This window comes from Dasypus novemcinctus, chromosome 1, assembly GCF_030445035.2.
Source record: "Dasypus novemcinctus isolate mDasNov1 chromosome 1, mDasNov1.1.hap2, whole genome shotgun sequence".
Lineage (NCBI taxonomy): Eukaryota > Metazoa > Chordata > Mammalia > Cingulata > Dasypodidae > Dasypus > Dasypus novemcinctus.
Window position 1 is genome coordinate 165,539,170 of NC_080673.1, and position 18,585 is coordinate 165,557,754.

At 35.3% G+C, this 18,585-nt stretch overlaps 1 protein-coding gene across 1 annotated transcript in view; it reads right to left on the reverse strand.

Annotated features, from left to right (window-relative positions):
• NSUN7 (NOP2/Sun RNA methyltransferase family member 7) overlaps positions 1 to 18,585 on the reverse strand; it is a 109,624-nt gene that overhangs the window by 42,511 nt on the left and 48,528 nt on the right. The window contains exons 5-9 of the mRNA XM_058299459.2: positions 13,402 to 13,554; positions 12,870 to 13,053; positions 11,578 to 11,788; positions 3,495 to 3,638; positions 2,149 to 2,250 (exon numbers count right to left, since the gene is read on the reverse strand). Coding sequence (XP_058155442.1) covers positions 2,149 to 2,250; positions 3,495 to 3,638; positions 11,578 to 11,788; positions 12,870 to 13,053; positions 13,402 to 13,554 — 794 coding nt within the window. The remainder of the gene's footprint in view (positions 1 to 2,148; positions 2,251 to 3,494; positions 3,639 to 11,577; positions 11,789 to 12,869; positions 13,054 to 13,401; positions 13,555 to 18,585) is intronic.

Here is an 18,585-nt window from a genome sequence, read left to right on the forward strand (position 1 = left end):
GTGAATAATGCATATAAAGTAAATAGTGTGCCTGGCACATAATAAGTGATCAAAGAAATGTTTGGATATTTAAAAAAATATTTCCACAATTAATAGGAGAACTAGGGAAACGGACTTTGGCCCAGTGGTTAGGGCGTCCGTCTACCATATGGGAGGTCCACGGTTCAAACCCCGGGCCTCCTTGACCCGTGTGGAGCTGGCCATGCGCAGCGCTGATGCGCGCAAGGAGTGCCGTGCCACACAGGGGTGTCCCCCGCATGGGGGAGCCCCACGCGCAAGGAGTGCACCCATAAGGAGAGCCGCCCAACATGAAAAGAAAGAGCAGCCTGCCCAGGAATGGCGCCGCCCACACTTCCCGTGCCGCTGATGACAACAGAAGCGGACAAAGAAACAAGACACAGCAAATGGACACCAAGAACAGACAACCGGGGGGGGGGGGGGGGAATTAAATAAATAAATAAATGTTAAAAAAAAAAAAATAGGAGAACTGAGCATAGATATCTTTTACATGGCTGATTTTAAATGTGGCTTTTACTCGTTTCTATCAAAATGTGGAGTCAAACCTCTGATTAGGCAATTGACTACTCAACATGGCATTGTTTTTAATGAGAAAATCAAACACAAGTTGTTTTGATTTGCAGTATGTTTTTAGTTTATAGTAATGTAAACTGTCATAATTTCAAGAGTGGCCAAATAATTATGCTTATTTGGCATCATAAAAGAACTTAATTAAAATGCCTTTGCTTCCATGCTTCTTCCTTAAGCCTCTTTTTAAACTTTAAATATTTAAGTTTAATAAAAATGCATCGAGTAAAGAGTTTATTTTCCAGCTTCCTGATCTTCTAATCAACTTATTTTATAGATTATATACATACTATCATGCTCAAATTAATGTGTATTAGCAGCATCCACTAACTAAAAAGGCAGACTTCCTCTGTGCTTTCCATTTTGCCGTATTTCTAACTCATGTATGTTATTTCTTTATGTATTGAACTATGTATGTCACATACTTATCTTGGAACCTTTAGAGGTTAGAATTTATTTATACTCATATCCTAACATCCAGCTTTAGTACCTGACCCAGAGTAGACACTTGATAAACATGTACTGAATAAATAAAAGTTTGTGTTATATAATTTCTTGAATAGTTCTAGATTTCCATCATCATACATGAAAGGGCAGTTGTATATGGTACTCAAACTGTAAATGCAGTGATTTAAATAATAATATATATACTTAAAAAAGCTTTGTTACTCAGACTTCAAATCAAAAGATAATAAGCTTTTTCTGTAATTGCATCTCTCTATTCTCTAACAATAAGGGAAAGGGAAACCAGAGTTTGACTGACATTTGAATCATAGTTAACAGTTTTATATATATATATATATACACATTTTTTTTTTTTTTTTTTTTTTTTTTTTATGGACCAGACCCAGGGATTGAACTCAGGACTGCTGAACTATATCAGCTCCCCTAAGAGTTGTTTTTTTTCATTTGTTTGCTTGTTGTTTGTTTTTTTAAATTTTTTTTTATTTTTAGGGGGCATGAGGAACTGAACCTGGGACCTCCTATGTGGGAAGCAGGTGCTCAACAACTTGAGCCGCATCTGCTCCCAAAAGTAATATTTTAATATTCTTTCATCAGTTGTAAAAAAGGTACCACACCAATGCTATGTATCAACAATAGGGGGGTATATGAGAATGTTGTATTTTTTATGTGCCTTTTACGTAAACCTATAACTTCTCTAATTTAAAAAATTACAAAGAAAAATTTGGATCATAGAAGAGTTGTTTGGGACATACACAATGACAACAGAAAATTTACATGAAGTAAAAAGCCAATGAGAAGAGATAGAAAAGATAAAACTGTCCAATCATGGATGAACATAATTATTTCACTTTGGTATTAAATCACTAAATTATGTTTACTAACCTGCATTTAAAATGACAATAAAGCATATACTTTTTAAGATTTAGATTAAATTGGTAAAAATAAATATTTTGTTACATGAAGGTGCTAAGCCTGAGTGTTCTAACTCACTTAGGGTTCACACTTAGTTTCCTAATTATAATAGATAAATGAATGAAGTATTAATGTTGTTATGGTTTACAATGTATTTTAACAAGATTGCACTGATGGCAGACTTACATTTCATTGCATGTGTTAGCTGTTCATATTGCTGTTGAGCAAGATCATGAAGTTTATCTTCTGATATGCCTCCTTGAGAGAGATCTTTAAGTAAATCTGTATCTAAATACAAAAAGCAAGTAAATGCTTTTAAATACAACACTATTATTATGTATTTTTTCATTTATTGCTATTATCACATTATTTAATTTTTCCATCATTTTGCTTATTAATGAAAGTTTTCATGGAAAATACCTATTAAAACTAAATAAATAGTATTAAAAATGCTGACCAAAAATTTTTAAACTAAATAAAGGTATTTTAGTTTTATTTTATTTTTCTCCAAATTCCTATGAGATAGTCATCCAACTAGCCAAATAAGCCATTTAGGTGGAAAAAAGAGAATGCCATTGTAGCAGTTTGACATAGCTATGAACTCCAAAAATAGATACTGGATTATGTTTGTAAACTAGTCTGAACCTGGGCATGTTTAAGTTATGATTAGGGCTTCTGATTGGGCCACGTCATTATGGCATTGATAAAAGTCATGGCAAAGGACAGAGTTTTGATGTTAGAGTTTGCTGCTAAAGCCTTAAGCTGGAGCCCCAGAAAGTAAGCACACAGAGGAAAGAGAAGCAAGCCCCTGGAAGGGAGGAAACCAGGAAGCCTAAACCCTCGTAGACGTCAACAGCCATCTTACTCCAACACGTGAAAATAGACTTTGGTGAGGAAAGTAACTTACGCTTTATGGCCAGGTATCTGTAAGCTTCTACCCCAAATAAATACCCTTTATAAAAACAAACCAATTTCTGGTATTTTGCATCAGCACCCCTTTGGCTGACTAATACAGTAGCAGTCCGGAGACTAATACAGGAAAAGAAAAGATTTATTTTGCAAGGTAGAAACTGATGAGCTATAGTTAGATATGGGTAGGAAAGGACACATAAGAATATAGTTAAAAACATTAAATTAACCCATGAGAAGAAATCTTTGAAGAAAAATTTAGGGAAGCAAATGTATGTCTTCACAATAGAGCAAGAGATAATCATACTTTTTTTACAGTTTCTGAAAATAATTTTATCTTATTTCTTGATAATGTTAACAAAGATTTATTGAATGCTACTTAATATGGATTAATTTAGTTAACAATCCTTTGAGGCATTACTTTGAATATCACCCTTGCCCACATATCACAAGACAGGTATAAGGATTAATTGAGGAAACAGATACAAATATAGATATAAATGGTAGCTATTATTTTTTGATCAAATATTTTTATATCAGTGTTTTAATGAGTTTAAGTCATTTCATCGATAAAATTACCAATAAATTTCATTAATTTAGAAATTAAAAATTAAAACAAGTACCTTCATGCTCATTTAAAATGAATTCTACTGGATTACTAACACCCAGTCCTGAACAACGTGGTAGCAACAGAATCACTTTAACTTTCTGTAACCTATGATCCTTTGATTCAATGTTAATAAATGATTCATGAAGTATTTCAATATCTGGTAGAAAAAAAAGAAAGATTAATTTTGAAATATTAATTAAAATTCTATGTGGTATATAATTATATCTATTTTATCGTTGTTCATTTTTAAACCCTTAACCCCACAAAAATTCATTTTAATGTAGTTGGAAAGAAGGCTATTCTCTGATAACTTCCTAAAATTAACACAAGAATTCTCCTAATATAGTGCTTTCTTCTTCATCTGAGAGACTGTTTTTCAATTTAAATATCTTCTATATAAAATTTAATTTAGATTTCACTTTCTGAACTTTAGGTCCAATTTAAAGCAGCTTGATGTCATGTTGAAAGGGCTTTGAACTCATAAAGACTACCAACTTCACTATTCACTAGGCATAGATTTTATCTCTAAGCTTCTATTTCCTTATTTATAAAATGGGATAATAATGATGACTTAATATAATTAGGAAAACTGAGATAAAGTAGTTAAGCTTAGCATGGTGCCTAGTAAATAGTAAATAGTCAATATTTGTAATTTACCTTTTCCCATTTTTAATCCTTTTTTATATTTTCTCTTCCTTTTGGTTGGGTTATTTGTCTTTTTATTGTTGTGCTGTAAGTATTTAATATATTCTGGATGGTATACCCTTAGATATATGGCTTTCAAACATTTTTGACCATACTAGAGGGTATCATTTCACTTTCGTGATGATGTTCTTGAAGCAAAAATGTTTTTAATTTTGATCAAGTCCATTTTCTTTTGATGCTTTTGCTTCTGGAGTCACATCTAAGAATCCATTGTCAAATTCAAGGTCATGAAGATATACCCCTATTTTTCTTCTAAGAGATTTATAGTTTTAGCTCTGACAATTAGGTCTTTGATCCATTCTGAGTTAATTTTTGTATATATTTTAAGGTAGGGATGTAACTTCATTTTTTTGCATACTGATATCCAGTTGCCCTAGTATCATTTGTTGAAATTATTCTTTTCCCATTGAACTGTCTTGACGCCATTGTTTTTTCTTTTTTAAATAAACTTTATTTCAACTTCAAAGAAATAAAATAACAGAAAAAAAGGCAGCTTAACAAATTATGGAACTATTGCTCTAAAAAATTCTATCCAGGGAAGCGGACTTGGCCCAAAGGATAGGGCGTCCACCTACCACATAGGAAGTCTGCGGCTCAAACCCTGGGCCTCCTTGACCTGTGTGGTGCTGGCCCACGTGCAGTGCTGATGCGCACAGAGTGCCCTGCCATGCAGGGGTGTCCCCCGCATAGGGGAGCCCCACGTGCGAGAAGTGCACCCCGTAAGGAAAGCCGCCCAGTGCGAAAGAAAGTGCAGCCTGCCCAGGAATGGTGCCACACACACGGAGATACAACCCCCAGATATAGGTTCCTTCGAGGGCTAAAGAGACCCATGGGAGTTATGGTCATGGCCGATGGGGTTAACTACCAGGTCAGATGGCCCCTCTTTGGAAATGGTGTTTATGTGTGATGAATCTGGACTCAGATGGGATCTCTCTTCATAAGACTTTCATGCTAATGTGCTGGAGGTGCAGTTAGTGTCGGGGTTTAAGATATATTTAGGGGATTTGAATCTCTGGACTGACAATGTGATAGCCAGGTCCTGAGCCTCAACAGACTCCAGCACCTACAATCTGACTTATTGGGCTCACCACACTCAGCTAAGATGGAGTTGAAGAAGGACAACCACCACACCATGGAGCCTAGAGTGATTACAACTGAAAGTGGGAGGATTGCATCCAGCATCCATGTGGAATCTGAGCCTCCTCTTGACATAGAGGTGCAATGGACACAACCAATCCAATGTTCACATAGAAAAGGTGGCATTGGATTGAGAAAAGTGGACATGATGGCTGATGGGTATGGGGAAAGGCAGGAAGAGATGAGAGGTGGAGGCATCTTTGGGACATGGAGCTGCCCTGGATGGTGCTTCAGGGGCAATCACCGGACATTGTAAATCCTCACAGGGCCCACTGGATGGAATGGGGGAGAGTGTGGGCCATGGTGTGGACCGTTGACCATGGGGTGCAGGGGTACCCAGAGATGTACTTGCCAAATGCAATGGATGTGTCATGATGATGAGAGGGAGTGTTGCTGGGGTGGGGGGAGAGGTGGGGTGGGGGTGGTAGGGTTCAATGGGAATTCATATATATATTTTTTTAATGTAATATTATTACAAAGTCAATAAAAAAAAAAAAAAAAGAAGACACAACAAAAAGAAACACAGATTCCTGGTGCCGCTGATAAGGATAGACGCGGTCACAGAAGAAAACACAGCGAATGGGCACAGAGAGCAGACAACTGGGGCGGGGGGAGGAAGGGGAGGGAAATAAATAAATAAATAAATAAAATAAAAAAATTCCGTCCAGGCACATTTATTTCATTTAATCCTAAAAACAAACTCAATTGTTTCTCAAGTGTTCAGAAAGATGCATAAATGGCACCGTTGTTGAAATCAACAGACTATAGATACATGGGTTTATTTCTGGACTCTCTTATTCTATTCCATTCATCTATATGTCTATCATTAAACCCGTAAGATATTGTCTTTTTTCTCCCCTTCCCCTCCCCTCTCTTTCCTCCTCCTCCTCCCCCTTCCCCTCCCCCTGCCCTGCTGTTTTTGCTGTCTGTGTCCATTTGCTGTGTGATCTTCTGCACATATTTCCCTTTTTGTCTTCTCTTCTCGTTTTTTCTCTTCTAGGATTCACCAGGAATCAATCCTTGGAACCTCTGATGTGGAGAGAGGTTCCCTGTCAATTTTGCCACCTCACTTCCTGGTCTTTGCTGCGCTTCACCTTGACTCTCCCCTTCATCTCTCTTTCATTGCATTATCATCTTGCTGTGTGATTCACTTGCACAGGCACTGGCTCACTGTGCAGACACTTGTCCAGGCACTCAGCTCACCACGCAGGCACTGGCTCGCTGCGTAGGCACACTTTCTCTTTTTCTTTTTCACCAGGAGGCCACAGGGATCGAACCCAGGTCCTCCCATATGGTAGGCGGAAGCCCTATCACTTGAGCCACATCCGCTTCCCCATATTGTCTTGATTAGAGTAGTTGTGTACTAAGTTCTGAATCCAGAAAATGTGAGTCCTACAACTTTTCGTTTTCTTTTTCAAGGTTGTTTTAGCTATTCTAGTTCCCTTGCAACTTTAGATGAATTTTAAGATCACAGTGTAAACTGCTGAAAAAAAGCCAGCTAGGATTTTTATAGCATTTGCACTTAATCTGTAGATCAATTTGGGGAGTACTGCCATCATAATAATATTATGTCTTCCAGTCCATGAACAGAGGACGTCTTTCCATTTATTTATGTCTTCTTTAATTTCTTTAAATGATGTTTTGTAGTTTTTAGTGTTCACATATTATACTTCTTTTGTTAAATTTATTTCTAATTACTTTATTATCCTAATGTTACTATAAATAGAATTGTTTTCTTAATTCCATTTTTGAATTAGTCACTGGATTGGTAGTGTATAGAAATAAAATTGATATTTTTTTCTCTTGACCTTGTATCCTGCACCCTTTTTGAATTCATTTATTAGTTCTAATCATTTTTTTCATGAGTTCTTTAGGATTTTCTATATATTAATACAATATCATGTCATCTACTGGTTCTATTCAATTTTTATTTAAATACTTTGAGACTATATTATTAGGTACAATCATCATTAGGACTGTTATATTTTTCAGATGAATTGAACCTTAAAGAATTAGAAATGTCTTTATTTTTTCAACCTAAAGTAATAATTTTCAGCCTAAACCTATTTTGCCTATAGCTCTGTTAGTGAATGCTTTGCATATATTTTTCTGTACTTTTAAACTTATTCATATACTTACATATACTTACATAGAATAGAATATGGTTAATTTTGTGTGTGTATGTGTGTGTGTATGTGAGGTACTGAGACAGGGAATTGAACCCTGGACCTCATATGTCGGAAGCTGGCACTCAGTCAACGAGCCACATCAGCTAACCTGAGCTGGCTATCTCACCTGGTGGCTTGTTGTTTGTTCTTTTTCTGTATTTCAGAGGCACTGAAAACCAAACCAAGGATGGTTTGGAAAACCAAACCAAGGATGGTTTGCTTCACATGTAGGAAGCAGATGCCCAACCACTTGAGCCACATCCACTCCCCTAATTTTAAAAAAACTTAGTAATGATGTTCATTCTTTTATTTCAAGATTTTGGTCCATTTATACTTAACATATTTTGATTTAATCTCTATCATCATATTTGCTTTCTATTTTTGTTATCTTTTCTATGCTCCTTTTCTTCTTCCTCATGTCTTCTTTTACATTAGCATTATTAATAATCCATTGCCAACCCTACATAGCTATTAGTTTATTTTTATCATTCTTTTGATTTTTATATATAAAATTTGTCATTTAACCATTTTTAAGTGACAATTCAGTGTCATTAATCCACCATCCATTAAAAAACTTTTCATTATCCCACATAGAAATTGTGTGTAATGTAAATGTTACTGGAATAAAAATTTTAAAAAGCACCACAGAACTGTATGTATCCCACAAACAGTGAACCCTAACATAAACTATAGAGTATATCACAAAATTTCCCCTTTTAACAATATCCATATATTTAATTCAGTGGTGTTTATTACACTCACAATGTTGTCCTACCATAATCACCATTCATTACCAAAACTTTTCCATTATTCCAAATTGAAACTGTGTACAATTCCAGCATTAATCCTTTACTCCCCATTCCTACCCTGGCCCCTAGTAATCTGTATTCTAGTTTCTGATTCTATGGATTTGCCTTTTCTAATGATTTCATATCTGTGAGATCATAGAATATTTGGCTTTTGTGTTTGACTTATTTCACTTAACATGATGCCTTTAACATTCACCCATGTCATATGTATCAGAACTTAATTCTTTTTCATGGCTGAATTTTGTTCTATGGTACACATAAAAATATTTTGTTAACCATTCATCTGTTGATGGACACTTAGATTGCTTCCAATTTTTTTTTTGAATTGTGAATAATGCCATTATGAACATGGGTGTGTGATTATCTGTTCAAGTCCTGATTTCAACCCTTTTGGGTATATACCTAGAAGTAATATTGCTGGGTCATATGGTAATTCTATAGATAACTTTCTGAGAAACTGCCAAACTGTTTTCCACAGGAGCGATACCATTTTTCACCCCCACCAACAATGAAATGATATCTCATTGTGGTTTTTGTTTCCATTTCCCCAATGGCTAATGATGTTGAACATCTAAGGAACCATTGCCTAACACAAAATCCTGAAAATGCTTCCCTGATGTTCTTCTAGGAGTTTTATAATCCTAGTTCTTATATTTAGGTATTTGATTCATTCTGAGTTAATTTTGCATATGGTGTGGGTTAGGGGTCCAGATTCATTCTTTTGCATTTGGATATAGAGTTGACCCAGCATCATTTATTGAAGACTCTTTCCCAATTTTCTGGACTTGGCATCTTTGTCAAAAATAAATTGACCAAGGACGTAAGTGTCTATTTCTGAATTCTCAATTCAATTACGTTGGTCTATATGTCTGGCCTTGTGCAAGTATCATGATGCTTTGATTCCTATAGCACATAATAAGTTTTAAAATTTGAAAGTGAGTCCACTAACTCTATTCTTTTTTAAAGACATTTTTGGGTATTTGGGGTCCCTTATATGTCCATATAAATTTGATGATTTTCTTTTCCATCTCTGCAGAGAAGGCTGCTGGAATTTTGGTTGGGATTCCACTAAATCTATAAGTCACATTATGTAGAAATGATATCTTGACTATATTTAATATTCCAGTCCATGAGCATGAATTGTCAGTCTATTTATTTAGGTCTTCTTTGATTTCTTTTAGCAATGTTTTATTGTTTTCTGTGTGTAAGTCCTTTACATTCTTGGTTAAGTTTATTCCTAGATATTTGATTTCTGTTATTGATATTATAAATGGATTTCTGAAAAATTTCCTCTTCACATTGTTCATCACTAGCATATAGAAACTCTACTGATTTTTACATGTTATACTTGTACCTTGCCTCACTGTTGAATGTGTCTATTGGCTCTAGTAGCCTTGATTTAGTTTCTTTTTTTTTTCTCAGGTTTTCTCTGAACAGGATCATGTCATCTACAAATAAGGAAAGTTTTATTTCTTCCTTTCCTATTTGGATGCCTTTTATTTCTCTTTTTGCCTAATTGTTCTGGCTAGAACTTCCAGTACAGTGTTGAATAACAGTGGGAAAAGTGGGCATCTTTGTCGTGTTCCTGATCTTAGAAGGAAAGCTTTCAGTCTTTCATCACTGAATATGAATATATGAAAAATTGTGAGCTATTCATATATGTTCTTTATCATGTTGAGGAAGTTTTCATCTATTTCTAGTTTTCTAAGTGTTTTTATCAAGAAGCAGTGCTGGATATTGTCAAATGCGTCTTCTGAGTCATTTGAGATGATTATGTGGTTTGTTCCTTTGAAATTCTATTAATGTGACATATTACATTAATTGATTTTCTTACATTGAACCATCCTTGTATGCCGGAGATAAATCCAAGTTGAACATTGTTTATAATTCTTTTCTTCTTTTGTATTCAGTTTGCTAGTATTTTGTTGAGGAGTTTTACATCTATATTCATAAGGAATATTGGTCTATATATTTTTCCATTTGAGATCTTTATCTGGCTTTGGTATGAAGATGATTTTGACCTCATAGAATGAGTTGGGAAGTATTTCCTCCTCTTTAGTTTTTTGGAAGTGTTTGAGCAGTGTACATATTAATTCTCCTTAGAATGTTTGGCAAGATTCACCAGTGAAGCCATGTGGTACTAGGCCTTTCTTGGTTGGAAAGTTTTTGATAACTGATTCAATCCCTTTATTATTTATTAGTCTGTTGAGATCTTTGATTTCTTTTTGAACCAGTATAGGTAGTTTGTGTGCTTCTAAGAACTTGTCCATTTCATCTAAGATAGAATCTAATTTGTGTAGAGTTGTTCCTAGTATACTCTTATAATCCTTATTTCTGTGGGGTCAATTGTAATGTCCCCTCTTTCGGTTCTAATTTTAGTTATTTGTATCCTCTCTTGTTTTTTCTTTGTCTCCTAATCTGTACATATTTGTCAAATGTTTTGCTCAGTTTCTCATCCTCACTGAATCTATACTAAAATATGGTCTTTAGTTGCAGCATAAGCCAATGGAAATTTTTAAAAAATCAGACTGCTAAGGGACATAGCTAGTAGTCCAAAATATAATCTTTATCCCTTGAGCACTTCTGAGATTATGTTCTTATTTATTAAATGATGGTCATTTCTACCACCTACTTTAATTAATTATTGTTTGGGACTAAAATTATATATGAAAGCACTATACCAAAATACCAATATATTCATTAATTTTTTTTTTTTTTAAGATTTATTTATTTATTTAATTTCCCCCCCTCCCCTGGTTGTCTGTTCTTGGTGTCTTTTTGCTGCGTCTTGTTTCTTTGTCCGCTTCTGTTGTCGTCAGCGGCACGGGAAGTGTGGGCGGCGCCATTCCTGGGCAGGCTGCACTTTCTTTTCACGCTGGGCGGCTTTCAGGCTGGGCGGCTTTCCTCATGGGCGCACTCCTTGCGCGTGGGACACCCTTGAGTGGCAGGGCACTCGTTGGCGCGCATCAGCACTGCGCATGGCCAGCTCCACACGGGTCAAGGAGGCCCGGGGTTTGAACTGCGGACCTCCCATATGGTAGACGGATGCCCTAACCACGGGGCCAAAGTCCGTTTCCCGTATATTCATTAATTTTAACCTACATTTGTTTACCCAGCATTAAGCAGTAAGTAAACCTGATATAAGATGGATTTATGAAGATTTTAAGAGTTTAGTTCATACAGAGAGTTTTTAATTTTACAAAAATATAACCAACCAACATTTAACATTTCTAAAATCTTGTAGAACAATAATCACCAAATGAAAATATGTACATACTTTTACATCCCATTTTTGTAAAAAGTTTCTTTAGGTCAGGATCCTTAGCTTGTGATTTTACTCCACACACAAATATTTTTGAGGTATTATTATTTGTTAAGATTGACATATGGGCAACTGTGTACCAAGAACCTGTATTGACCATTAAGACATCATCATCCATATTCAATAAGGCTTTTACAGAATGGACAGCAAGACTCCGAGATTTGTCCTGAAAGATAATGAATGATGTGAGTAGAATTTCAAAGGGCATGAGCTGATTTTTTTCTGCCTGAGACATAAGAAAATACTTGGTAGAAATCTTGAAGTGATAACTAATCCATTTTAGTTTAAATCATCTTAATATATGCCTAAATAAAAAGTTCATAGAGACAACTGATAAATATTTAAAGAAAAGACCTCAACTTGGTTTAACCTAAATTATGATTGCTGTTATTTAGATCAATGATGTCCTGTCTTAGCTCCCATTGTTAGCTCTCACAAAAACACAATCATCTTATACTGCCATCCTTTCTTGTCCATTTCACTGTCACCTAAATTGTTGCCAGCTCATAGAGATTAAAGGTAAAAAGTTTGAGAAGCTTATAAAATGAGGCTTGACAGATTGGACTTCTGCAGTTCATCTCAGTTTTTGAGAGAGTATCACTATAAATTAAGGCCAAGAGATTTTGCCAAAGAATACTGGTGTGTGGAATGGATAAATCTCAGAAGACCAAGGTGAATCTGAAATAAGAATTGGAATCTAAGGACAGAAAATATGAATTTAATCTAAGTTAGAATCTTTATTTTTCATTCACTTGAACCTGCATTACACCACACATTCTCTTCCTGCACTGATAGCCTTTATACATCTCTTAAAAATCAGAGCTGTAAGACTATATCAAGTAGATTATGGGGAAGTATTACACTTTGCTTTTCATATATAGGATGGCACTAACAATGTACCTCCCCTAGAAATGGAAGGAACAAAAGGACTCATTTTACTTTCTCTCGAATCCTTCCTCTCCTAGAAGAGAAAAACAGCCTTTCAGCTGCCAGGAATACAAGTGTCCTGATCTATGGAATCTGGAGAGGAGAATATGTTCTCTACAACTTCCCACAGGATTAAGATACCAAGGTATAATAGGAGTATTGATTGTAGAAGTATTATTGAAGGTACAATTAGGCCTTAATAAGCTCCCTGATAATTAAAAATATATATACATAATATTAGGATTTTTTTTTTTAGGTGGTTGGATAGTTTGGCTAAATAGGATTATTAGATGAGAAACGCAATGAAAGTTAACATTTACCTGAAATATAAGTTTATATTCTTTGAAAAGATTTATACTTAGAAGGTCACTTTTAAGATGAGATGGAAAAATCAAGACGTCATAGCAATGTTGGTCCACAGCAAAGACTTTATCATCAATATGCAATACAGATCTAACTTTATTATAACCTTTTTTCTTCAGATTATAATAAACTTCTTCAGGGCTGCAAATATACAAGGTTAGGTTCTAATTACAAATATAATACATTAAAATGTATTTAACACTAGCACTTTTTCCTACAATAAAGAAAAATATCAACTAGATATATTGCATTTAATGAGACTTAAAATTTTACCAATAAGTTAAAAGGTAAGAGACAGAAAAGGTAACATGTGTATGTAAATACCTGCAGAAATGTGGTGATACAATCCTGAAACTAAACTATAATTTGACAACCACTCCCCAGCCACCACCACCCCCTGCCCCCACAAAAAAGATAATATTCTTATCACATTATTTTGAAAGACTAGAGATTTGAAATATGAATAAAGAGTTTGATTAAAACTTTTACCTGATTTTACAAGTATTTATCCAAGCATAAAGTGGCAAAGTGGAGGCCCTTAGTTCCTGTTTTCTAACTGTTTCTGGTAGAATATGGTAAATTGAAAGGGCGTCATGTTTGATTCTACATCTTGCCAATGCTGCAGCCAATTTTGTCTTAAAACTAGAGAAGAAAAGTCATTCTTAGTGACTATTGCAAAACTATCAATTTTTCACCAGAAATGTTAACAAATTACATTTAGAATTTTAACAAATTTTCCTATAATTCCATTTCCAATTTTTGATGGGTAAAATAAAAATGTGCCAAATTTTAAAATAAAAATCCCCAAATCCTGCTTCATTATAATACTGTATGGCTGTGCATCTCCTTATCTCCTTAGATACCTAAATCTACTGCTGGTTGAGAGAAAATGTTTGTAGTGAATAGGGTGTAGGATTTAGAGTCAGACAAACTTGTAATTAAATTCAGGTTCTTTAATTTACTACATGTGTGACCTCAAGTACTCATCTTTTCTCATCTGGAAAATGAGATAAGCCTCAGTTTTCTCCTCTGTAAAATATGGTCAACTTACCTTGCTATTGATACGATAATTATTTATCACATGTGGGTAAAATACTTAGCACAGTGCCTAACACACAGCAGGCACTCACTATAGGCTAGTTTTTAATACCATAAATGGCAACAGTGTAGTATTGATAAGATTGAGAAACTTTCATGAATCTGTACTAAGTCCTTCCCAGTTGTAAGCATCCCACGTCTCAAAGTTTCCAATAACCAGAAAAACAACAACAAAAACAACAACAAAAAACTAGTTAGCATTGCCAAGAAGGCTCACTGATTTTTCTTGATCTCACAGTTCAAGTTTTCAATAAGTGAGAATACAGGACTTACTCTTGTTCCAAATTCATAGTATTTTCACAGAAGGAATTTAATTGAAATAAACTTCAAATATAAACTTGAATGAGAAATGGAAATGTCACAAAAGGGTCAAGAACAACCTGAGTGGTCTGTGTGACTGCAGAAAGAAGAGGAATTCTCAGAGAATGAGTGTGAGGACTGCCTAAATTACTTCAAAGGATGTTAGAAGCAGAAGCAAGGGTAGTATATCAGTGTCTTATTATAATTATTTTAGCAGCATTAAATATTTCTTCCTTATGCCCCCAATCTCCCTAGTTGAAGCTTCTTATCTACTTGATAGAATAAGAACTCCCTCACACAAGAACGAGTTTATGGGTGAATATGTGTGTGTTCATGAATGAGAAAGAGAGATTGAGTGAAATTATGTCCATATAGGGATGCTTGGGGAGGAGTGCAAAGAGTTAGAAAAGATTAAGCCTGTTGGAACTATAATAAAATTAGATTTGTCTATTGCTATATCTAAATGTTATAGAACTACAGCATAGAACACTAAAAAATTTATATAGTACTTTATACTTTAATGCACATCAAAGAATAACATAATATAAGGGGGCAAGTTACTGTTTTATATCATACACTAGAGATGGTCCTGAGCATAGACTATTTTTTATTAAACATTCCTTTCAAATACCTACCTAGTTCAAATTTATCAGATGAATACATAAATGCTATTGACTGAAACATTTGATCATTAAATATAAAGGTTAGACAAATGAGGCTTAGAAAAAAATGTATGTGTTGTGCATCTAGGGAAAGTGAGGGAAGAAGTAATTTTCCAAACTTCGAGATAGTAAATATTTTGAACTATGAATTTTTGTATAATTTAATCCCACAAAAATAATTTAAAGTATGCATGCAGTTATAAAGAGTTTTGTATAAATGGACAATATCAGATGGAGGATAAGAAGCAAATCCTAATGCTGTTAGGATAACTAGAAATATACTTATGCTAATGAAGTATCCTGTGATTACTAAAAAACTTCTCCCAAAGCTGTTAAATTAGGAAGACAGCAATGATGAAATGGAACCAAAAGCCTTTCTTGATGTTCTTGATCCAGAAATCCCTCTCCTGCTACATGAATGTTCTCAGAGACTCACCCAATTATCTCTTTTACAAGCCAGCCTGTTGTATATACAGGCAGAGCTTTCTTTAAAAGCTACTTTATATTATAATTTTGCACTTACTAAAACTTTAAATGAAACCTATTAATTACAGGGCAGAAACTAAACTCCTTAATTGATATACTAGAGTATTAGTATTAGTAATTTGACCTGAACTAACTCTTACTATCAGCCACTCGCATTCCTAAATCAAGTCACACACTCAATTGTTTATCATGCTTATTCCTCTCTTTTTCACTTTTTTTTTTTAAGAGATAGTACATCTGAGTTCAAATTCCAGTACCATGAATTGCTAGCTATGCAACTTTAGGCGAGTTATTTAACTTTTCTAAGCTCCAGTAATCAGAAATTACTCTAGTAATTACTGCCTGTCTTACAGAGTTGTTGCAAAGATGCTTCTGAAAATTTATTTCAAGTAAAATCAGCTCTTCAAGAAATAGGAATAAATAAATGTTTATTCTTTTACTACTAACCAAATACTGTGATCAGAACTGGGGTTATAAAGATTAAAAGATAGTCTGTACCCTTAAGTAACTTCTACTTTGGAGGTAAAATAGACAATTACAGTATAATATTGATGAATTCTATAAGCTACATGGGTAAAAAAGACAGGAAATGGATAATAAGAAAAAACAGAATCAGCCCAAAGGGACTTCTAATAAGAAAATCTTGACCTAACTATTAAAGGAGAAGCAAAACATTTCCAAGCCAAGAGACAACACAGACAACATGAGTTTTCCAGACCACAAAGGTAGAGAAAACAGACAGCAGAACACCATAAAGATATGGAGTTGTTAAGCAGAAGCACATATTTACTTTGAACACAAGATAAGGAGAGATCCAGGGCTCAAATCACAAACATCTTACAGACCCTGCACAGGAAATTGGAACATTTTCTGCAGGAAATGAAAGGCTATTTAAAGGTTTTAAGTAGGTGGGCAGGCAGGAGCTTGCTGCCCTGGTGGTGTAGCCAAACCCAGCAGATCTGAAAGCCTGGCATCGTGGCAGGTCATTCAAGCCCAGAAGAGGCTAATAGTGCCTGGCTGGACTTGGGCAGGCTGAGATGAGGTCTCTAGAACTCAAGGATGCCCCACACATCAGGCCGAGGTAGAGTGACTTTTTAGAGTCAACCTGGGACAGTCATACCAGATCCCCCCAACCCCGCATAGTAATATATAATAAATAATTATACTAACGTGTTATTGTGTTAATGTAAAAACACGAAAATAGGTTTTTGTTTGTCATTATTTTTCTGAATTATTTATCTTCCTGTTACAGAAATTCCTTTATTTAACAGAACGTCAATAGTACTAGTTAATAGTGCAGTATCAGAATTAATAATAAGGCTAATTAAACAAATAATAGATGTGAGGAAAAAAATAAAGGTTTTAAGTAGCAGGGAAATATCAATTAACTCATTGAACAAATACGTGCATTCTTACTATACACGAGCCATTGTTTTAAAGAAACAAAGGTGTGAGGGAAGAAAATGCTGTTCCTGATATCACAATCTTGAGAGTCTTATAGGGGGAGATAAAGCAACTATTAAAACATGCCCTAAGTACTAATGACAAGGGAAGGTGAGGTGCTATAGTGGCACAAAGGAGGGTCACTTCTATGGGAGTCAAGGAAATTTTCCCAGGACTTAAATTTAAACTGAGATATAAGGGTAGGAATAGGAGTTAGCAGGAGTAAGAGAGAGGTATGAAGAGAAGACCTGTCCAGTGTTCCACATGGAGGAAACATCACACTTGAAAATATAGTATTTGCCAATTTTGGAAGATATGCCTGAGATGCTATGAGACAGACAAATCTTAACAAAGACTCATTAAGCTAGGGGAACAAAAATGGAAATTAAGGGCCTGCCAAGTTTATAGGCTCTAATAAAGTCCCCAGGATTTGGACTGGGACACACACACACAGAACCGCAAAGTCTCAAGCCCAGTAATAAGATAAACAGGAGCCACATTTTCTCGATTATTTTTAAAAAATGAATAAATTGAGTAGAACTTGGAAAAAACAAACAAACAAACAAACAAAAAAAAACAGGAGCAAGTGGCCTTCACGAGGAGTAAAGTCTAGCTTCTAATCATTTCAAACAGATTAGACTAGGTCATTTGTACTCTAGGTCTGACTGCCTTGCAAAAACAAAAGTATATGCTCTCGCTAATAGAACATAACATCACCTTAGGCCTCAATTTTTCTTCAACAAATTTTTATATCCAAAATCCAGCATTCACTAAAAAATAACCAGGCATAGGATATAAGAGCAAGAGACAGAAGAGATGATAAAAATAGACAAATAGGAGAGTGAATGTAGCTCAGTGGTTGAGTGTCTGCTTCCCATGTACAAAGTTCTGGGTCCCCAGTACCTCCTAAAATATATATATATTATATATATATATAATATATATATATTAAAAAAAAGACAAATAGACCTATATGTGATCAAGAAAATGGAGTTTTCAGTTACCGATTTTAGAATTCCTATACTTAGTATGCTTAAGGAATTAAAATATAGGATTGGAAATTTCAACAGAGAACCAAATGGAAACTCAAAAAAGAATCAAATGGAAATTTGACAGCTGGAAAATAAAATAACTGAAATTAAGATCTCAAAGCAGAGGCGGCAGACTTGGCCCAGTGGTTAGGGCATCTGTCTACCACATCGGAGGTCTGCAGTTCAAACCCCAGGCCTCCTTGACCTGTGTGGATCTGGCCCATGTGTGGTGCTGATGCGCGCAAGGAGTGCCGTGCCACGCAGGGGTGTCCCCCGCATAGGGGAGCCCCACATGCAAGGAGTGCGCCCCGTAGGGAGAGCTGCCCAGCGTGAAGGAAAGTGCAGCCTGCCTGGGAGTGATGCCACACACATGGAGAGCTGACACAACTAGATGACTCAACAAAAAGGAACACAGATTCCCATGCCGCTGACAACAGAAGAAGACAAAGAAGATGCAGCAAATGGACACAGAGAACAGACAACCGGGGTGGGGGGGAAGGGGAGAGAAATAAATAAATGAATCTTAAAAAAAAAAAAAGATCTCAAAGCATAGGTTTAATAGAAGATTAGCACAGCTCAACAGGGTGATATAGAAAACAGCAAAAGAGACACATGGGATACATTAAACCATATGTGACACTGGGATCCCAGAG